The sequence below is a fragment of the Amblyraja radiata genome, chromosome 9 (assembly GCF_010909765.2).
Source record: "Amblyraja radiata isolate CabotCenter1 chromosome 9, sAmbRad1.1.pri, whole genome shotgun sequence".
In the NCBI taxonomy this organism is placed as follows: Eukaryota; Metazoa; Chordata; class Chondrichthyes; order Rajiformes; family Rajidae; genus Amblyraja; species Amblyraja radiata.
In genome coordinates, this window is record NC_045964.1 from 6,648,531 (window position 1) to 6,671,310 (window position 22,780).

The following is a 22,780-nucleotide window of genomic DNA, read 5'->3' on the forward strand; positions in this document are numbered from 1 at the left end:
AACCGCGACCGTCGCCGCCGCTGGGAGAGAGCGGGGAGGAGGAGGAGGAGGAGTGATGATGATGATTAGGTGAGGAGTTGGCGGGGAGAATGGAGGGGGAGGGAGGGAGGGGAGAATGAAGGGGGAGAATGAAGGGGGAGGGAAGGGGAGAATGAAGGGGGAGGGAAGGGGAGAATGAAGGGGGAGGGAGGGAGAGAATGAAGGGGAGGGAGGGGGAGAATGGGGTGGGAGGGGGAGAATGAAGGGGAGGGAGGGAGAGAATGAAGGGGGAGGGAGGGGGAGAATGGGGTGGGAGGGGGAGAATGAAGGGGAGGGAGGGGAGGGGGAGAATGAAGGGGGAGGGAGGGAGAGAATGAAGGGGGAGGGAGGGGGAGAATGGGGTGGGAGGGGGAGAATGAAGGGGAGGGAGGGAGGGGGAGAATGAAGGGGGAGGGAGGGAGGAGAATGAAGGGGGAGGAGGGAATGGGGTAGGGAAGGGGGAGAATGAAGGGAGGGAGGGAGGGGAGAGAATGGAAGGGGGAGGAGGGAGAGAATGAAGGGGGAGGGAGGGAGAGAATGAAGGGGGAGGTAGGGAGGGGAGAATGAAGGGGGAGAATGAAGGGGGAGGGAAGGGGAGAATGAAGGGGGAGGGAGGGAGAGAATGAAGGGGGAGGGAGGGAGAGAATGAGGGAGGGAGGGGGAGAATGAGGGGTAGGGAGGAGGGGAGAATGAAGGGGAGGGAGGGAGGAGAGAATGAAGGGGGAGGGAAGGGGAGAATGAAGGGGGAGGGAAGGGGAGAATGAAGAGGGAGGGAGGGAGAGAATGAAGGGGAGGGAGGGGGAGAATGGGGTGGGAGGGGGAGAATGAAGGGGAGGGAGGGAGGGGGAGAATGAAGGGGGAGGAGGGAGGAGAGAATGAAGGGGGAGGGAAGGGGAGAATGAAGGGGGAGGGAAGGGGATAACGAAGGGGGAGGGAGGGGGTGAATGGAGATGGAGGGGGGAAGTGGAGAATGGAGGGAGGGGGAGAATGAAGAGGGAGGGGGAGAATGGAGAGGGAGCGAGGGGGAGAATTTAGAGGGAGGGAAGGGGAGAATGGGAAGGGAGGGAGGGAATTAGGAGGGAGGGAAAAGGAAGGAGGGAAACGGACGGGAGGGAAAGAAAAGGGAAGGAGGGAGCTCACGTTTTTGGAGTAGAATTAGGCCATTCGGCCCATTGAGTCTACTCCGCCATTCAATCATGGCTGATCTCTGCCTCCTAATCCCATTTCCCCGCCTTCTCCCCATAACCCTTGACACCCATTCTAATCACGAATTTGTCTTTCACTGCCTTAAAAATCCCCACTGACTTGGCCTCTGCAGCCCTCTGTGGCAATGAATTCCACAGATTAACTACCCTCTGACTAAAGAAGTTCCTCCTCACCTCCTTTCTAAAAGAGTGCCCTTTAATTCTGAGGCTATGACCTCCGGTCCTAGACTCTCCCACCAGTGGAAACATCCTTTCCACATCCACTCTATCTATGCCTTTTATTATTCTGTACGTTCCAATGAGGTCCCCCCTCAACCTAAACTCCAGCGAGTAGAGGCTCAGTGCTGTCAAACGCTCATCATATGCTAATGCACTCATTCCTGGGATCATTCTTGTAAACCTCCTCTGGACCCTCTCCAGAGCCAGCAGATATGGGGCCTAAATTTGCCAATAGTACTCCAAATGCGGCCTGACCAGCGCCTTGAAGAGCCTCAGCATTATAATATCTGTTTTTGTATTCCAGTCCTCATGATATAAATGCTAACATTGAATTTGTCTTCCTTACAACCGATTTGACTTGCAAATTAACCTTTTGAGAGTCCTGCACTAGTACTCCCAAGTCTATTTGCACCTCTGATTTCTGGATTCTCTTTATATTTGGAAAATAATCTACTCCTTTATTCTTATTACCAAAATGCATGACTCCGCACTTTGCTGTACTGAATTTCATCTGCCACTTCTCTGTCCACTCTCCTAACCTGTCAAAGACCTTCTGCAGATTCCTGGCTTCCTCTACACTGCCTGCCCCTCCACCTATCTTAGCATCATCTGTAAACTTTGCCACAATGCCTTCAATCCCCTTATCCAAATCATTAATATACAACGTGAAGAGAAGCGGCCCCTTGTAGAACTCCGCTAGTCACTGGAAGCCAACCTGAAATTTCTACGCCTTTTATTGCAACTCTTTGCCTTTTGCCATCCAGCCAACCCACTATCCATGCTTGTATTTTCCCTTTAATACCATGGGCTCTCATCTTCCCTAGCAGCCTGCGTGCGGCATTTTATCGAAGGCCTTCTGAAAATCCAGTTAAACAACATCTTCAGCCTCCCCTCTGTCTGTCCTGCTATTAACTTCCTCAAAGAACTCCAGCAGATTCGTCAGGCAACATCTTCCCTTCACAAAACCATGCTGACCTCGGCCTATTTTATTGTGAACTTCTAAGTACTATGTAACCTCACCCTCTATAATTGACTCTAAAATCTTACCAACCACCGAAGTCAGGCTAACCGGCCTTTAGTTCCCGCTCTTCTGCTTTGCTCCCTTCTTGTACAGCAGGGTGATATTAGCAATTTTCCAATTTTCAGGAACCACTCCAAATTCTAGTGATTCTTGAAATATCACAACTAATGCCTCCACAATCTCTGAGGCCACCTCCTCCAGAACCCTGGGGTGCAGTCCATCTGGTCCAGGTGACTTATCCACCCTCAGATCTTTCAGTTTTCATAACACCTTCTCCTGAATGATCGCTACTCCACTACCTTCCACCCCTGACTCTCTAGGATACATTTGTACTTCATCTATTCTCTCCATATTGTCCTTTTAATTACTTTTTTTTCCCTTTAAAAAACAGTCCAATCCTCTGGCTTCCCACTAATCTTTGCAATGTTTATTTGCCTTCTCTTTTGCTTTTATGTGGTCCTTGACCTGCCGTATCAGCCATGGTCGTTTTATTCTCCTCCTGGAATCTTTCTTATTTTTTGGAATTAAATGATCCTGCACCTTCCAAATTATCCGCAGAAATTCCTGCCATTGCTGCTCTACCGCAATTCCTACTAAAGCCCCTCTCCAGTCAATCTTTCCCAGCTCCTCCCTTATGCCTCGATAGTCCCCTTTGCTCAGCTGTAATACCGACACTTCCGATTTCACCTTCTCCCTTTCAAATTATAGGTTAAATCAATCCAATCAATCAATCAATCAATCAACCTTTATTGTCATCTTGCAAGCAACAGTTGTACAGTGCAAAATGAAGAGAAGTTTCCCAGGGAATAGCGGAGCATCGCACATGAAATTTAAAACATTTCACACATAATACTAAAAACAATCCAGTCCCTGATGGAACAGTATAAATAGTTAAAAGCAGGTAAAACACAACGTTAAAATACAATAAAGCAATCATAAAATGTCCGGGGCAGCTGATTTGAGTGGCCAGTGCCAGTTATTAAAGTGGCCAGTGCCAGTTATTAAAGTGTCCGTGCCAGCCGCAGAATCAAGTGACTGTGAGTACAGAGTGACTGTTTAGCAGCCTCACAGCCTGTGGTAGGAAGCTGTTTAGCAGTCTTGTAGTCCGGGCTTTGATGCTTCGATATCTCTTGCCTGATGGCAGGAGATCCAGGTGTATGTGGAGGGGGTGCAGTTTGTCCTTAGCAATTCTCTGAGCTTTTTTCAGACAGCGGCTCTGGAACAGTTCTTGTACCGAGGGTAGGGAGACGCCAATGATCCTCTCTGCTCCCCTCACTACCCTCTGCAGAGCCTTCCTGTCCGAGCAGTTGCAGGTGGAGTACCACGTATTTATGCAGTACGTGAGTACAGACTCCACCGTACCCCTGTAGAAAGTCCTGAGGATGTTGGTGGGGAGTGAGGCCTGTTTTAGTTTCCTCAGGAAGTGCAGTCGCTGATGGGCCCGTTTTTATATTGAGGTCAATACCCCCTAGTGGTTCCTTTACCTCAAATTCCCTTATTAAATCAGGTTCCTTGCACAACACTAAATCTAGAATTAGTAGGCTTCACTACAAGGTGCTCTAAGAATCCATCTCGGAGGCACTCTCCAAATTCCCTCTCCTGGGGTCCAGTACCAACCTGATTCACCCAGTCTACCTGCATATTGAAATCCCCCATGACCGCCGTAACATTGCCTCTCCTACACGCCGATTTTAACTTGTACCCTATATCCAGGCTGCTGTTTGGGGCCTATAAATAACTCCCATTAGAGTCTCTTTACCCTTGCAGTTTTTCAGCCCAACCCACAGGGCCTCTACATCTTCTGATCCTATGTCACCATTTGCAAAGGACTGAATGTCATTCCTTACCAGCAGTGCTACCCCACCCCCTCTGCCCACCTGGCTGTCCTTGTGATAGGATGTGTAGCCTTGAATATTCAGCTCCCAGCTCCGATCCTCTTGCAGCCACATCTCCGTAATGCCTACAACATCATACCTACCAATTTCCAACTGTGCTACTAGCTCACCCACTTTGTTCCTTATGCTACTTGCATTCAAATATAATACCTTTAATTCAGTGTTGACCACCCCTCCTCTCACAACCAACCCGATTTTACCCGACCTTACTCTCTTCTCCCTTTTTAAACTTATTTCTGGAGACTTCGGTGACCTTTCCAGCACACTCTTTCCCGTTAACTCCACACGTATGCTTTCACATTGTTGACCCCTCCACCCCGCCATTTAGTTTAAACCCACCCGTGTAGCACCAGCGAACCTGCCTGCCAGAATGTCGGTCCCCCTCCAGTTAAGGTGCAACCTGTCCCGTTTGTACAGGGAGGGAGAGAAGGGTATGAGGAGAGGGGATGAGCAGAGGGAGGGAAGAAGGTGGGAGGGAGGGTAGGGATGGATGCAGTAATGAGCACTAACATCTGTGCTTTGGTTCAGTTTAAGGAGCATGCTGAGGCTGTCTGTTGTGTTTCCAGTGGGTGTGCTCCTCGTCAGGACCATGGCATGGACGTCCTCCGGAAATTCCCACACACATCTAATTGAGAACCTGAGACGTGAGTAACGGGTCAGGGCCGGTGGCTGCACACTGTGTACACTGTGGAAGAGGCGCTGCCGAGAGCAGATATACAATACAATACAATGAACTTTATTTTTCTGTTAGGAACTTTGGCTTCTGCAGCCATACAACAAGAAGAAACAATTTTACAAGACACACAACCAACTCAATTCACACAGACATCCATCACAGTGAATCTCCTCCTCACTGTGACGGAAGGCAAAGTCTTGTCTCCCCTGCTCTCCATCCTCTCCCAATGTTAAAGCCCCCGGCGGGCGATGGAAAGTCCCGCTGCCGTTAAAGCCGCGCCGGGCGATGTCATGCCCCGCTCCGGGTCTTAATGTTGGAGCCCGCTGCGGGCGATGGCAAGTCCCAGGGCCGTTAAAGCCACGGTAGGCGATGTCAGGCCCCGCTCCGGGCTGTTTTCGGCCCCGCAACTCGGGCAGGAGAAGCTGCAGCCGCGGGAGCTCCGAAAAGCGGTCTCCCACCAGGGACCCGCGAGCTCCCGATGTCACCGCCCACAGGGCCTGCAGCTGGAGCCTCCGTAGTCTGGTCGCAGCCGTGCACCACCACAGCTCCCCAAGCTCCGAGGCCGGCCAGCCCCACGATGGTAAGTCCGCAGGCTCCGCGACTGGAGTCCCCAGGATGTTCCGGCTGGAGGCCGCTCCACGGTGCTAGGCCCCAATGACAACGGAGACCCGACAGGGAAAAGGTCGGGTCTCCAGTGCAGGGAAGAGATTTAAAAGTTTCCCCCACCCCCACATATACACAGTTAAAAACAATATAAAAACCACAGGAAACAGGCCAAACATTTTTTTAAAAGGACAGACGAACTGCAGGGGCCGCCGCCATTACATCTGGTTATCATCTCGTAAACACCTGCAGACCCTGGGATAGTTCCTTCAGCATTGCAAATACTGATCCCACTATTGAAAGACTGTGAGAGAGAAAACACGTAACTACAAACATCAGTATTGGGGGATGTTCTGGAATCTATAATAAAAGAGTCCATTGAGAAGAAGGGTAGGATTAGGCAGTGTTAGCATGGGTTTGTGAAAGGAACATTTACAGAGAATGGTCTACTCCTGCACCTATTGTTTATTGCCAGCCTTGCTCTTCACTCCTAAAGGAAATGCTGGCTCTGAACTCTCTCTGTTTTAGGATAGTTTACTTTAGACATACAGCACGGAATAGATAAGTAGATTCTCGTTATCTGCCTCGGTCTTTCATTGGATCACGCTCCACCATCAATCTACCTGCCTGTCAGGCCCAGGGATACTTCGTCAGACCACAGGCATTTATCCAGCTTAATATGCTTTAAAGTCATAAGTGATAGGACTAGAATAGTAAGATTAAACGAGAACTTACCAGTTTGAAGTTTGATCTGTATTTTATGAGGAGGAATGTTGAGGGAATACGTGAAGAACCCGCTTCCAACGCATGCGTGCCATTCTTCAAAGCAGCGGTGTGAGGTCACAGAAACTATAATGACCTAACATAGTAAGATTATCAAAGAGATACCAGTTTTGATATGATCATAGGAGGGTGGGAGCGGAGGGCACGTATTCCCTCAACGTTCCTCCTCATAAAATACAGATCAAACTTCAAACTGGTAAGTTCTCGTTTAATCTTACTATTTTACTTCGGAGTCACGTGAGTGACTACGTGAAGATTTCAAAGCTCTGTGACCTCATGCCGTGGAACGAGTCCATGCTTCACAACTGCCTTGGGTATCGGGAGAGAGTATCATTAGCAATTTTAGACACACTTATACAAAGACTTGTGTGATATAACGAGAAAATACATTTATTAATTGAAATCATAGCCCTGTAACCCTTCGGGCAAATTATAATATTGAACGTAAAATGCTTTCCGAAAATGATGATGGCTCCAAAAACTGGTTTATTATAAAACCTTTGGAAAGTCCTTTCGGATGACCATCCTGCTATTCTGAGGATTTGGTCCGTGGGTACCTCAGAATTTTTGCTGCGGATTTTGCTGCAGCCCTGGTGGAATGAGATTTAAAACCATTAGTGTTTATTCCTGCCATCTTTAGGACACATTTGAGCCACCTTGAGATAGTTTGGGTCGTGACCCTTTTGTGCGGTTTCTTGTAAGAAATTAACAAAGCCATTTCCTGACCTCGAATGCTCTTAGTATATTCCATGTATAATTGGATATGTCTTGCTATACACAGACGTTCGTCATATGGATATGCCATAAATTCAATCACTTGACCCGATGAACCTGGTCTGTTTGTTTTATTAACTCATGTATGACAAACACCAGTTTCTCTCGTGAGATGATCAAGGAGTCCAGGCTCAGTTTGCTTAATGACTGGACTCGTTGTGCAGTAACTAACGCCATGAGCATAACCATCTTCATGGTCAGTTTCTGCAGTGATAATGCTGTTTATGGGCTACCAGCTCCTCAGCATGTTTAAAACGACACCCACATCCCAGATTTTGGAGTACCTGGTTTTAGGGGGATTTGCATTGAATATGCCCCTCATAAGTTTTGTTACCAGGGGGTGCGTTCCCACCGTGTGGCACTCCGTTCCTTGTGATAGGTAATTGGAGAGTGCACTTCTGGCACTATTGATGGCACTGTAGCCCAATCGTTTATCATAATGGAGGTTTGTTAAGAATTCCAATACGGCCAGAATATTCTTGGCCCTTTGGTCTAGGTTGTTGTCAAAGCAGTATATGCCCCATTTCTTGATGTGTCCGAGGTACTGCTTCCGTGTTGACAGTCTTTGTGCGGATGTGATGAGATTCATCGTCCTGTCTGACAGCCCCATGCCGTGTAGTGGGTCTTTCAGACTCTACAAATCAACAAATCCATAGTCTTATGGCATGGGTGACTGCCCCCCTCCAGTTACTGGATGAATTAATAAATTCGGGCTATGTCCAATAATGGAACATGGTTCTAACACCATCCCCTGTATGACCGAATACCACGGTTGAGTAGGCCAATCGGGTACTATGAGAATCCCAGATGCCGAATATTGTTGAATTTTCCTTTGTACCCGATTGATGATGCAGAATGGGGGAAAAGCATAAAAAACGCCATTTCCCCCAATGCAGTGAGAAAGCATCTGTAGCTTCTGCCCCAGGGTCTGGTTCCCAGGACACATACCTTGGTAATTGGTGATTCAACCTGGACGCAAAAATATCAATATCTGGTCTACCATATTTTGCTGTAATTTCAGCAAATACATTTTATTTAACATCCATTCCGTGTTTTCATTAAATTTGCGTGACCTGGTGTCTGCCACTGAATTTAGCTTACCTTTATGTTGCCGATATCCAAATGTTTCTTTGGATACACCATTTTGTAATACCATAGACGAGTTGTCAATAATGATGGGGTTGGAGCAATACCTAATGCTATGTTCCCACCACTGTAGTTCAATTATAGCTTCCGTAGGCAGCTCCATAGGTCTATCAAAATGACCTTTGTTAAATTTGAGTGCTCTAATTTTTGCTCTTTGCAAATTTTGATAATGTAATGGCCCAAAATGTGTGGCCGGGAATGTAGCCACAATCTTCCCAATTATCCGGCCTACCCGTCTAATGGAGGGTCTGTTGGTGTTAAGAAGCTCGCTGCAATCCTCCTGTAGGGCTGTGGCTTTATTTATTGGTAAAGTTACTAACATATTGACCGTGTTAATGGTGAATCCTAGATAATCCATATTCGTTTCTGGTATCAATTTACACTTAACTACCGTCTGTGTTCCCCTTTGATGGGTACTGTATAGTATGCATCTTTTAAGTCAATGCTTGTCATATAGAAACCAGCTGATACTAATTCTTTAGCAATGATAAAGGTATCCATCTTAAAATGAACATATTGAACGAATGTGTTTAGGGTTGAAAGGTCAATGATAATCCTGCAACCCCCATCTTTTTTATTTTTAATAAATATGTTTGATACAAATTTTAATTGTTCATGAGTAGTATGCTCAATCACACCTTTTGTATACAATCGTTGTAGCTCCATGTGGGCTTTAGATTGTTCGGTTTTTGTAAGGACGAAATGCCTTTCTGGTGTATGTTGTACTGGGGGGTTATTGGGATGAGTAAATTCTATCAGATAACCCTGAATACTGCTTAGAACATACGAGTCTGTAGTGATTTTACACCATTCGTCACTGTAGTATTGCAACCTCCCTCCCACCGTCGTGGGTCCCTTTTTTACAAAAGAACCACACCCACCTACCTCCATGGTTACTGGTGGTTGTATTATTTTCTTTGTTTTTTGAAAAAAGGGGGTTTTGTTTTTATTCGTGTTCGTGGTTGTACTGGAGGTTTAGGCTTCCGCATCTTCCAGGGTGGCCGTCCCTGGCCATACCCTAAAAGAAGGCTGCTGCGGGTTATATTGGGTTCTGGCACTGCCACTGATATAAGCCACACTTTTCGGTCTTCCATGTGGCTGGTACCGTGATCCAAAATAAGCCTTTGCGCTGGTTTTGATGAGCCCCAGTGTCTTGGCTTCCCCAAACAAAAGGGTTGGGGTTTTAACGGCTCTTTGTTTGCAAATTGTTGCATATTTAGGATCCAGTGCTGGCTGAATAGCAGCCCTCCGCATGCTATTCAGCTCATATTGTACATTACAGAACAGGGCTAGTGCGTCTTGGTGGCCTTTAGTTTGCTCTGTTTAGTCCAGGGTGCGGATGTAAGCTGTGATCCCTGCCGTAAGCCCCTTTAAGGCTTTCTGGATTTTGAGATCATGGTTCCTGATTTCCTTCCCCATATGCTTCCAAATGCATTGGTTGACACTGGGGATTTGTAATACATCACAGTTACCAGGTGGCAGATGTCTGGCCAGTGTCTCTGTGAATATTTGTTGTTGGAGTTGATGGCCAGACATGTAGTTAATACTGGCTGCCATCCTGGAATCCAAGTCTGCCCCTGTTTGACTTGGTTTGAAGTAATCAGCCACCATGTCCAGCAGTGTATGTTTTTCTGCAGATTCAGGATCATGGGAAGCTGTGTGATCAGGGTCTGGCCCATCAGGGTCCTGCCCACTCTCCTCCGAAGAGGTCGAGATTTCAGGGGGTCCCTCACGGGGTACCCATATGGGGCTTGTCTGCCCACTGTGGCTAGTCTCCACATTCATGGGACTGCCACTGTGAAGGAGCTCCTCCAGCAGCTCCTTTAGACGGTGAGCTGCACTTGCTATTTTTGGCTGCTCCCATTCCTGCAGCCTTTCAGCAGTGTGCTGCTCTTTGTATCCCAGCTGTTCCCGTCCCCGGTACTCACGGGTGCTGGTTTGCGGGCTTTCCTCGTCCCGCCGCTGGCCACACCGGTCCTGACTGTCGGTCCACGTCTGTTCCCGGTCAGCCGTTTCTCCTGGCTGCTCCGTATGCAGCCACTCATAGCGGGTTTGTTCCGTCTGCCGCACCCGTTCAGCCCTGGTCCGATATTGATACGGGCTGGTCGCCCGCTGCTGCTCCAAGTCGGGCTCTGCTAGATGGTGCGTTTTTGTTTGAACTTTGCCTCCCGGCCGGTGAGTAAGTTTCGTTGGTGCCAGAATGATTTCTGGCACAGCTGATTCCTCTACCGAGGCCTCTAGAGCCGACGGCTGCTGTCTCTGCCGTTCATCCACGTTTACAACGCGTTTCTCGGGCAGCTTTTTTGCAGACCGCTTCCTTTTCACTCTGTCCATTTTTCTGTGAATAAAAATGCAGAGTCCTTACCTGCCTTTTGCTGGTCCTTTTTTCCTTCTCCCGTTACTGGGGGATGTCCTCCACCCTTCTGTTGACTCGTGCAATGCGTGTAGCGATATGGCACGCATGCGTTGGAAGCGGGTTCTTCACGTAGTCACTCACGTGACTCCGAAGTAAAATTAGACCATTCGCCCATCAAGTCTACTCTGCCATTCGAGCGTGGCTGATCTATCTCTCCCTCCCAACCCCATTCTCCTGCTGTCTCCCCATAACCTCTGACGCCTGCAATAATCAAAAATCTATTTATCTCTGCCTTAAAAAGATCCATTGACTTGGCCTCCACAGCCTTCTGTGGCAAAGAATTCCACAGATTCACCACCCTCTGACTAAAGAAAACTCTCCTCATCTTCCTAAAAAAAACATCCTTTAATTCTGAGGCTATTACCTCTAGTCCTAGACTCTCTGACCAGTGGAAACATCCTCTCCACATCCAGTCTAACCAAGCCTTTCACTATTCTGTATGTTTCAATGAGGTCCCCCCTCTTTAAGACTGCAGGCACCTCTTTTGTAATGTGGACGTGTCAAAGACATCACAATTCTTAATCCCTTACCTGTCATGATCGTCTCCACAGTATTTACAGATGACAAATATTCATTTAATACCTCGCCCATCTCCTGTGGCTATACACATGAATGATCTTTAAGAGGACCTATTCTTTCCCTCGTTACCCTTTCGTTCTTGATATGTTTGCAGAATCTGTTGGGATTCTCCTTTACTTTATCTACCAGAGCTACCTTGTCCACTTTCAACATTCCTGATTTCCCCCCTTGGGTGTACTCCTACATCTCTCATGCTCCTCAACAGGTTCACTTGGTCCAAGCTGCCTATACCTGACATATGCCTCCATTTTCCTAATCATAGCCTCAACATGCCTGGTCATCCAGGGCTCCCTAATCCTCCTAGCCTTGCTCTTCAATCCAACAGGACATGCTGGCTGAACTCTCCCTGTTGTAGGATAGTTTACTTTAGACATACAGCGCGGAAACAGGCTCTTCGGCCCACCGAGTCCGTACCGACCAGCGATCTCCGCACACTAACACTACCCTGCACACACTAGGGACAATTTACACTTACACAGCCAATTAACCAACAAACCTGTACGTCTTTGGAGTGTGGGAGGAAACCGAAGATCTCGGAGAAAACCCACGCAGGTCACGGGGAGAACGTAAAACTCCGTACAGACAGCACCCGTAGTCAGGATGGAATCCGGGTCTCAGGCGCCGTAAGGCAGTAACTCTACCGCTGCGCCACCGTGCCGCATTAATCCTGTATCTCTGTCTCACTTTTCCCAATTAGAAACTGAATGTTGCCCCCTCTTTTGTTGGGCCGTTGACATATTGTTTAAGAAGGCTATCCTGGACACATTAACTAAATGCTACCCCATCCTATCCCTTTGTGCTACGGCCATCACAGTCAATATGGAAGAAGAAGAAATCACCTACTAATGCAACTCTGTTATTCATACAGCTCGATCTCCTTGCATATCTGTCCGGTTTAATTTCTGCAGACCAATGGGAAGCCTTTCAAAGTGATCATCCCCTTCTTATTTCTGAGTTCTACTCATATTCCTTCATAAGCTAATAAGTGATAGGAGCAGAATTAGGCCATTCAGCCCATCAAATAAACCCTGTCATTCAATCATAGCTGATCTATCTCTCACTCCTAACCCCATTCTCCTGCTTTCTCCCCATGATCCTTGACACCACGTACAAATCAAGAATCTATCAATCTCTGCCATAAAAATATCTACAGACTTGGCCTCCACAGCTCTCTGTGGCAATGAATTCCACAGATTCACCACAACTCTGAAGAAATTCACAAAAAATATCGTCCTTATCACTGCCGTGGTCTTCCTCAATCAAAAATGCAATGTTCCCGCTTCTCTTACCTCCACCTCAATCATGTCTGTAGCATCTGTACCCTGGGACATTGGGCCAGTCCTGTCCCGCCCTCAACCATGTTTGTGTCACGGCTACAATCCCATGCCCTGAGTTCCTCCACCTTGCCTCACATTAAAATCAATGCAGTTTAGTCTATGTCCAGTTTAGCTTATTTTATTGTCACGTGTAGCAAGGTACAGCTTTTGTTGCGTGTTATCCAGTCAGCGGAAAGACAATACATGATTACAATCGAGCCATTTACAGTGTACAGATACATGATAAGGGAATAATGTTTCGTGCAAGGTAAAGCTAGTACAGTCCAATCAGAGGGCCACCAATGAGTTCAGCACTGCTCTCTGGTTGTGGTAGGATGATTCAGTTGCCTGATAACAGCTGGGAAGAAACTGTCCCTGAATCTGGAGGTGTGCGTTTTCACACTTCTATACCTTTTGCCCAATGGGAGAGGGGAGAAGAGGGAGTGGCCAGGGTGTGACTCGTCCTTGATTATGCTGCTCTGCTATAAGATCTTTGGTCAGGATTGAACCTGGATCTCTGGCACCATGAGGCGGCGGCTCTACCCGCTGTGCCTGATGTTGACCTGGACTCGCCAATGCCTGTAACATGTATATATTTGTTTCCCTGTGTAGGCGATGGCGTCATTCAGTCCGATCGAGTGTTCAAAGCGTTGATGGAGACTGACCGTGCCCATTACTGCAAAGGTTTCCCCTTCGAGGATTCTCCACAGTCGATAGGTGAGTGGAGAGACCAGCGACAGTGGCGTGCGGTTACTGAGGTACAGGTGGTAACTGAGGAGACCTGCGATTGCCCCCTCTCCCCGACTCTCGGTCTGAAGAAGGGTCTCGACCCAAAACGTCACCCATTCCTTCTCTCCAGAGATGCTGCCTGTCCCACTGCCCTCCAGCTTTTTGTGTCTGGCTTTGGTTTAAACCAGCATCTGCAGTTCCTTGCTACAACATTACTCTTGACTGATACCCAAACAGGAATGAGGGGGATAAAGGGAGATTGATGCCTCTCCCTCCACCCTGACCTGCCAACAACTGCACCCTGCACCGCCCACATCCACCTCCTCTCGTCCCTCCCGTTAACCCTCTCACCCATCGCACCCTGATCTTCCCTACTCTCCCTCACCCCACCCCTCCTCACCCTGCCCTTCCCCTCCCTGCCCCTCCCCTCCCCATCCTGCATCCTCCCTCCTTTCCCTTCCCCGTCGATGAAAATGAACTGACCTACTCCCAAGTAAAAGGTTTTTGTGTCCATGTCTGATATCGCGCTCCTGATTGACCCACGGATCTGTGAGAATACTGTGTCATGTCGTGTATCTGTGTTATTCCCCTTCACTATATTATGTGTGTGTATAGTCATTGTTCACAGGACGTTGTCACTCAAATATATGCTTTTAGTCACAAAATGCTGGAGTAACTCAGCGAGATGAGCAGCATCTCTGAGAGAAGGAATGAGTGATGGTGACCCTGAAGAAGGGTCTTGACCAGAAACGTCATCCATTCCTTCTCTCCAGGGATGCAGCCTGTCCCGCTGAGTTACTCCAGCTTTTTATCTCTATCTTTGGTGTAGACCTACATGCATCTTTTTGTTTTTCTAGGTTACCATGCAACCATCAGTGCACCCCACATGGTAAGTGATGACCAGAATTCTGTGTGTTCCCTGGTGTGTGTGATTTTTACTCCGTGAGAGAGGCATGATGTCTATTGGAGACTTGCACTGAGCATGGATCTGAAACAGCCTCGGTGGAAAGGGGGATCCCACTGGACAAGTGGGCGTTGTGTCTGAGTCTTCACTGAGCTTGTGAAATCCTCTCTCTATTCCTCAGCAAGAAACACTATGCAAACACATCCTTCCAGCATTTCCCCACCCCCCCGGCTCCAACACCCGGTCAGAATGCTGCTCCCCTCCTGTCCCAAGTTTAGTTCTGGTATACAAGCTGTTTGGCATCGGGTGATTAGAGACATGACGTTGGATGAGTGCAATGAGATCAGCAGATGCCTTTAGGATAACATGGCTCCCAAACCCCCATCACTGCCGTCCTCCTATCTCACACCACAAGATTCATTCCAAAAGGGTGGCGCAGCGGTAGAGTTGCTGCCTTACAGCACTTGCAGCATCGGAGACCCGGGTTCCATCCCAACTACGGGTGCTGTCTGTACGGAGTTTGCACGGTCACCCCGTGACCTGCGTGGGTTTTCTCCGAGATCTTCGGTTTCCTCCCACACTCCAAAGACGTACAGGTTTGTAGGTCAATTGGCTTGGTGTAAATGTAAAAACTGTCCCTAGTGGATGTAGGATAGTGTTAAGCTCCTGTCCCACGATGCGAGTTCAGCCAAGAGCTCTCCCGAGTTTAAAAAAAAATCAAACTTGTGGTATGAATGTAGCGGGTACGTAGGACCTCGTGGATGTCCTGTAGCGGCTCGTAACGCTAACGGCAGGTACTCGGGAAACACGGTAACTCGTGAAGTTTTTTCAGCACTGTGAAAAATGTCCAAGAGTTTCCCGGGTACCTGCCGTTAGTTACCGCGTTTCCCGTTCGCTACGGGACATCCACGAGGTCCTACGTACATTCTATGTACCTTACCAGGAGTTCGATTTTCTTTTAAACTCGGGAGAGCTCTAAGGTGAACTCGTATCGTGGGACAGGGGCTTTAATGTGCGGGGATCGCTGGTCGGCGCGGACCCGGTGGGCCGGAGAGCCCAGTGGGCCGGAGAGCATGTTTCCGTGCTGTATCTCTAAACTAAAGTTAAACATAGGAACAGAGCAGGAATAGGGCATTCAAGCTCCAAGCCTGCCACCACTGTCAGACCCTGGCTGATCCAATTCCACTTTCCCATTCTCTCCCGTACGTAGTAGTTCTAAAATCTGTCAGGAACTCCCCATCCACAGTTAGCTGGGGTAGAAAATCCCAGAGTCACAACCCCTGGGCAGTAGAAGTAGCTTCTTTTTACCGTCTCAAATCAGTTCAGTTTATTGTCATGTGCACCAAAGCACAGTGAAAAGCTTTTGTCGCCTGCTATCCAGTCAGCAGAAAGACAATACATGATCACAATAGAATCATATAGCTACGTGATAAGGGAATAACGTTTAGTGCAAGGTAAAGCCAGCAAAGTCTGATCAAGGATTGTTCGAGGGACAACTTGTTTTAAAGCTGAAACTATGTCATCTAGTTCCAGGTACCCACAGCATCCAGCCAGTCAGTCCCCATCCACACCTCGTATGTTCCAGTAAAGTCACTTCCCATTCTTCTAACTTAAACGAGTATAGGCCCAACTTGATCAACCTTTCTTCATATATCAACACCCTGCTTTCAGGATTCAACCTTGTGAGCCTTAAGAACGTGGAATAGTGCAACACAGATAAAGGACCTTCAGCCCACAATGTCTGTGCTGATGAATGAATCTCCTTGGCCTAACCCTGCTCCATATTCCTGGCATAACCTCCATCTGCCACTATCGTATCTGCATCCATGTGCTTATCTAAAAACCTCCATCCGCCACTATCGTATCTGTCACTGGCTAAAAAAAACAAAAAACGTTCCCTACTTTAAACTTTACCCCTCTCACCTTCAAGCGATGCCCACTAGTCTTTGATGTTACACAGTGGTATAATAAATCTAATAAATGGGTGAACCAGGTGGAGTTTTATAGGGAGTGTAGTAACGGGGCCCCTGTGTTTTTAATGGGAGCACAGGAAACGCGAGTGGGATCAAGGCTGTGGTGTATTTTAAGGAGCAAGGGACTAGGCCTGGAAGTGCATGGATTAGAGGGATATAGATCATGTGCAGGCAGGTGAGATCAGTTTAACTTGGCATCATGTTCGGCACCAACATTGTGGGCCGAAGGGCCCGTTCCTGTACTGTTCTATGTTCTATGAGCTGGAAACCCTGTGATGTCCAGACTTAGGAGCAGCTTTTTTCCCCCCACTTCTATCAATCAACTCTTACACACCCACTTCCTGCATGTGCTGCCACGTACTCTCACTCTTAACTCTACCTCATTCATAAATTCATGTTCATAAGTGATAGGAGCAGAATTAGGCCATTCGGCCCATCAAGTCTACTCTGCCATTCAATCATGGCTGATCTACCTTTCCCTCCTAACCCCATTCTCCTGCCTTCACCCCACAACCGATGACACCCGTACTAATCAACAATCTATCTTTCTCTGCCTTAAATATATCAATAGACAGCCTCTACAGTCTTCTGTGGCAGTGAATTCCACAGATTCACCACCATCTGACTGAAGAAATTCCTCCTCGTCTCAGTTATTGTACTTCAATATCTTTTGCACCACTTAGATTTTGCACTACAAACTTGTGCGATACTGCTATTTTGCACTTATTATATTTACAATTGCTGCATGTACATTGTTTACACTGCGACGTTCCCGTGAACAAGGGATTTAATTGCACCTGAGTGTATATGCCGAACCATCTGATGGCTCTTTCCCTGTTCCCAGCATGCGTACGCCTTGGAGTGTCTAAAGGATCATCTGTACGAGGGTGCCCGGGCTCTGGATGTGGGTTCGGGGAGCGGTTACCTGACAGCTTGCATGGCTAGAATGGTGAGGGCACCACATCATTGGCCATGCTTGCTTTACTATATGTATTGTCACCTGTACCGAGGGACAGTGAAACACTTTGAAAACCATGTCATGGCTTTGGAGTGCGTTTGTAGTGACTGGGTGGGAATTCAGAGTTGGGTCGGGCGTTATGGGGTGGCGAGGGGGTGGCCGGGAGCGATGGGGTTTGTAGTTCAGAGCGGGTCGCGGTTGGGGGGAGTGAGTGTGCGGAGAGGGTCGGGAGCGATGGGTTGGTGTGAGGGTGTGCGGAGAGGGTCGGCAGTGATGGGGTTGTTCAGATAGAGTGGGTTGGTGTTGGGGGAGGTGAGGGTTTTGGAGAGGATGGGAATGATATAGAAATATAGAAACATAGAAAATAGGTGCAGGAGTAGGCCATTCGGCCCTTCGAGCCTGCACCGCCATTCAATATGATCATGGCTGATCATCCAACTCAGTATCCTGTACCTGCCTTCTCTCCATATCCCCTGATCTCTTAGCCACAAGGGCCACATCTAACTCCCTCTTAAATATAGCCAATGAACTGGCCTCAACTACCTTCTGTGGCAGAGAATTCCAGAGATTCACCACTCTCTGTGTGAAAAATGTTTTTCTCATCTCGGTCCTAAAAGATTTCCCCCTTATCCTTAAACTGTGACCCCTTGTTCTGGACTTCCCCAACATTGGGAACAATCTTCCTGCGTTTAGCCCGATGGGTTGGGGTTTTGGAGTGGATGGGGAGTGAAGGGGTGGTGGTGGGGGGTTGCAGTGGTGTGGGTGATCTGTGTATCCTGGGTGCAATGTGTATCCATTCAGTCCCCGTTCTCTGCATTGACAGGTGGGACCCTCGGGCCTAGTGGTGGGAGTGGAGCACATCCCACAGCTGGTGGAGCAATCCATCAGCAACGTTCAGACTGACAACCCTTCACTGCTGGCAGCAGGCGGGCTGAAGCTGATCGGTAGGCGGAGGGTGGAGGGGAGACAGGTGGAGTAGGAGATTGAGAGGAGTGGGGATGGAGGTGGGGGGGGGGGGGAGGGGGGGGATGGGAATGGTCACGGTGCCGGCGGGAGCAAGGGTAGTCTCCACGCTCAAGCCTCCTTCCCTTCCAGTGGGGGACGGTCGGAACGGACACCTGGACCACGCGCCCTACGACGCCATCCACGTGGGCGCCGCCGCCGCTGCTGTTCCCGAAGCGGTAAGACCACGCATCCGGCAACCACCTGCGATACAAGGCAGAAGCAGCTGATACATGGGGCCTGTCGTCAGGGATACAGAGCTGCGGGGATGGGGAGGCATCAGGGACCCTCCAGTAATCAGCTAAATCACCTCACCTGTTTGCCAGTAGCCGACCCACAGCCTCCTAGAGTCATAGAGTGTGGAAACAGCCCCTTCGGCTCAAAGTGTCCCAGCTACACTAGTCCCACCTGCCTGCGTTTGGTTCATATCCCTCCAAACCTGTCCTATCCATGTACCTGTCTAACTGTTTCTTAAATGTTGGGATAATCCCTGCCTCAACTACCTCCTCTGGCAGCTTGTTCCATACCCCTACCACCCTCCTCTACTACGAAGATTTATGCTTGTTATTGAATCATAGCTGTACAGCATTGAAACAGGCCCTGCAACACCTCTTGTCTGTGCTAGCCAAGACACTAGTCGCACCTTCCAGCATTTGACTTATATCCCTTTCTTATCTGTATACTTGTCCAAATCACTTTTTAATCTTGTTATATATAGTACCTGCCTCAACTACCTCCTCTATCAGCTCGTTCCATATAGCCACCATCCTCTGTCCCTCATGTTCCTATTAAATCAGTTCCCTCACCCAAAACCAATGTTCCCTCATTGTTGATTCCCCTGCTCTGGGTTAAAGAAAGTCTGTGTATTCACCGTCTATTCCATTGTCTGGATGTTGTGAGAATCTCTGCCTCTACCACCCTCTCAGGCAGCAAGTTCCAGATTCCAACCAAACCTGCTGCCTCGTCCCTTAAAGCCGATGGCCTCCGTCTGGGGTTATTCTCTGTGGAACTTGAGGCTGAGAGGAAGTGGACACAAAAAGCTGGAGTAACTCAGCGGGACAGGCAGCATCTCTGGAGAGAAGGAATGGGTGAGGCTTAGGGTCGAGACCCTTCTTCAGACTGACCCGAAACGTCGCCTATTCCTTCTCTCCAGATGCTGCCTGTCCCGCTGAGTTACTCCAGCATTGTGTGCCTATCTTGGGTTGAGAGGAGACCTGAGTAGGATGTATCAAATGAGCAGACCAGGTTGAGGGTCAGAAACCAGGGGCAGTGATTTAAAGTAACTATTTGAAGGGTTGGAGGGGGATGAGGGAAGTGTCTTCCCCGAGGGGGTGTGGGCTGCCTGTAAATGTGTTGGAGGCAGGAATAATTGGAGGCTTGTTTAGTTGGAGTTGGAGGCATGAGATGTGGGCTTGAATGAGTTGGAGGCATGTTTAGATGTGGGCTTCAAGAGTTGTGCCTCAGGGTCGTGGACCCAGTGCTGGAAGGCAAGTTTAAGATGCTCTCTTTCAAATGGCTCAGATGTGATTTGCCGACTGGCCCGGTGCCATCCTAGGTTAGCAGTGATTCTAACTCGGTGGGCGTTGGTGACCCGATTCCCACACAGCTCTCCGCATCCTCTCCCCACAGTTGCTGCAACAGCTGAGGCCCGGAGGCCGTCTGGTCATCCCTGTGGGCAGCCGTGAGGGAGGCCAGCAACTGGAGCAGTATGACAGGGCGAAGGATGGGAACTTCACTCGCACGCCGCTGATGCGAGTCGCCTACGTGCCCCTGACCGACCGAAAGAGGCAGTGGAGTGGGTATGTGACCGCAGCGGGCAGGTGCCGGGTGAGGTGTGTGTGTGTGTGTGTGTGTGTTGGGGGGAAGGGTGCTGAATATGAGCGGCAATGTTACGTGGCTGTGTATGAAGCAACTGCAAGTGCTGGTTTAAACCGAAGATAGACACAAAATGATGGAGTAACTCAGCGGGACAGGCTGAGTCCATCTCTGGAGAGACGGGAATGGGTGACGTTTCGGGTCGAGGCCCTTCTCCAGACTAGTCAGGCAGGGAGAGGGAAACGAGATATAGACAGGTGTGGCGGGGACTGGCAGGAGTCCAGCCAAAAACTAGTCAGACACAGGTTGTGTGCTCTAGACGTGTTTATTCTTCTGCATACAGCTCCCTCCTCCTCAGCTGATATGGGCGTTGCCCGGCCTTAAATAACCTCAGATAACGACCCCGTGACTCGCGCCTCACCCACCAAGACGCCGCCCTCTAGAGCCGATGGTTCGTCGTGACCTTGGGTAGCTATCAGGTGCCGCCACACAATGATGTAGAGAGATACAGAACAAATGAATGAAAGATATGCAAAAAAGTAACTATGATAAAGGAAACAGGCTTTAACATTCATTTATTTATTCTATATCTCTCTATATCACTGTCTATATCTCTTGTTTCCCTATCCCTTGTCTAATGTGATGTGGCTACTGGTTTACAATGTGTGGAGAGATACAGTTGGATGGTGTTTAAGAAGGAACTGCAGATGCTGGAAAATCGAAGGTAGACAAAAGTGCTGGAGAAACTCAGCGGGTGCAGCAGCATCTATGGAGCGAAGGAAATAGGCAACGTTTCGGGCCGAAACCCTTCTTCAGACTGATGGAGGGTGAGGGGGGGCGGGGAGAAGAAAGGAAAAAGGAGGAGGAGGAGCCTGAGGGCTGAGGGAGAGCTAGGAAGGGGAGGAGATAGCAAGGACTAACGGAATTGTGAGAATTCAATGTCCGGAATGCAGACTGTCCAAGCGGAATATGAGGTGCTGTTCCTCCAATTTCCGGTGTTGCTCACTCTGGCCGTGGAGGAGGCCCAGGACAGAGAGGTCGGATACGGAATGGGAGGGGGCGTTCAGTGCTGGGCCACCGGGAGGTCAGGTTGGTTATTGCGGACGAAACGATCACCAAGCCGACGCTTGGTCTCACCGATGTAGATCAGCTGACATCTAGAGCAGCGGATGCAATAGATGAGGTTGGAGGAGATGCATGTGAACCTCTGTCGCACCTGGAAAGACTGCTTGGGTCCTTGGATGGAGTCGAGGGGGGAGGTAAAGCGACAAGTGTAGCATCTCTTGCGGTTGCAAGGGAAAGTGGGTGGGGGTGGTGCGGAAGGGAAGGGAAGAATTGACAAGGGAGTTACGGAGGGAGCGGTCTTTGCAGAAAGCAGACGGAGAGATGGGAAGATGTGGCGAGTGGTGGGGTCACGTTGGAGGTGGCGAAACTGACGGAGGACTATATGTTGTATGTGACGGCTAGTGGGGTGAAAGGTGAAAGTTGGATGGTGCTCTTTGCTCGAGTCACCCATGTTGCTGGGCACAGATATTGGAAGAGTGTGCATCAGTGCGTTGTATTGGTGTATGTACTGAGGGACATGTGCCTGTGTGTGAATTGGACAGATGAGATTGAGAAAGGTGCACATGTCTTCATAAAATTATACCTTGCCCGACCGACCCCTCAAAGTTCTCTCTGTCTCCCTACAGGCATGAACTGTAAGTTCCGCGTAGACTCTTTTCAGAAGGCAAGGAGAACGGATTTGTTGAACTCGCCCAGTGCCCTGGATAGACCTTGGACTCTCCCTGGTGTTGATGGACCATGGGTGGGGAAGGGCAAAGGGGATGCAATGGAACAGTTGGAACATGTTGCAGAATTCATCAGCGTGGAATCAGAAATAAAACACCCACTCCACTTGCAACTCGAGTCCTTCATCCTTTGGGTAGAGCAACTGCCTGGCAACATTTTCCTAATAGCTTGCTCCCTGCCTGTGGTGAGAGGGTTAACCCATTGTGAGCTTCAAGTGTGTGCAAAGAGGAACCATGAGTACCATGTAAAATAGCTCATTCATTTTTATCACTGCCAACAAGGCCCACTGAATCAAACTGCTCCACGAATCCTAATGTTGAAAAAACAATGTCAGCCTTCTAAATCGAGGAAAGTCAGGCAAAACCGTTCACCAGAGCTGAGTAGAGAGCCTGAGGAGTGGGAGGAAACCTCTCAAGGCAGTTTTGCCATTTAATATTGCTGATTTATTTACACTTTACACTGTACAAATACACCGCCCACCGAGTCCACGACGACCAATGTGTGGTATACAAGCACTACACAAACTAGGAACAATTTACAATTGTTACCAAAGCCAATTAACCTAAAAATCTGCATGACTTTGGGAGGAAACTCGAGTTCCCGGAGGATACACAAGCAGCCACAGGGAGAACGTAAAAAAACTCCGTGCAGGCAACATCTCTAGTCAGGATCAAACCCGGATGGATCTGGCGCTGTAAAGGGCTTGTCCCACGAGCATGCGACTCCATGCGGCAAGCGCGACCTAACGTGGTTGCATGAGCCGTACGGCCTCGCGAGGCCGGTCCCACTTCGATCGCTGGAGCCGTATGGAATTGTGCGGAGCTGGTCCCGACATCGCGCGGGGCTCCGAAAAACTGACCGTGTTCAAAAATTCCGCGCGGAAACAGCCTGTCGGCCCGCAGACACATTGTGGCGGTACACACCGCCTCGACGGGCGTACGCAGCGTCTCGACGCCG

The 22,780-nt window shown here is 49.0% G+C and overlaps 1 protein-coding gene across 2 annotated transcripts; it reads left to right on the top strand.

The window, feature by feature from the left end:
- The first annotated feature begins 20 nt into the window (after positions 1-20).
- Positions 21-21,935, top strand: LOC116976721 (protein-L-isoaspartate(D-aspartate) O-methyltransferase-like). Of its 2 annotated transcripts, none has more exons than XM_033026593.1 (9): positions 21-69; positions 4,887-5,002; positions 13,264-13,368; positions 14,238-14,269; positions 17,102-17,206; positions 18,039-18,159; positions 18,311-18,396; positions 19,847-20,049; positions 21,724-21,935. In XM_033026593.1, the coding sequence occupies exons 1-9, from the start codon at positions 56-58 to the stop codon at positions 21,734-21,736; spliced, it is 795 nt and encodes a 264-aa protein (XP_032882484.1). In that variant the 5' UTR covers positions 21-55; the 3' UTR covers positions 21,737-21,935. The 2 variants fall into 2 exon arrangements, with proteins under 2 accessions (XP_032882484.1, XP_032882485.1); XM_033026594.1 differs by having other exon boundaries at positions 19,847-20,016.
- Positions 21,936-22,780: the final 845 nt, after the last annotated feature.

Bases quoted from the DNA above. Each gene is read 5' to 3' on its own strand.
- LOC116976721 (XM_033026593.1), top strand. The intron at 17,207-18,038 runs GTGAGGGCACCA...CTGCATTGACAG, and splicing joins CAGCTTGCATGGCTAGAATG to GTGGGACCCTCGGGCCTAGT. The intron at 18,160-18,310 runs GTAGGCGGAGGG...CTTCCCTTCCAG, and splicing joins AGGCGGGCTGAAGCTGATCG to TGGGGGACGGTCGGAACGGA.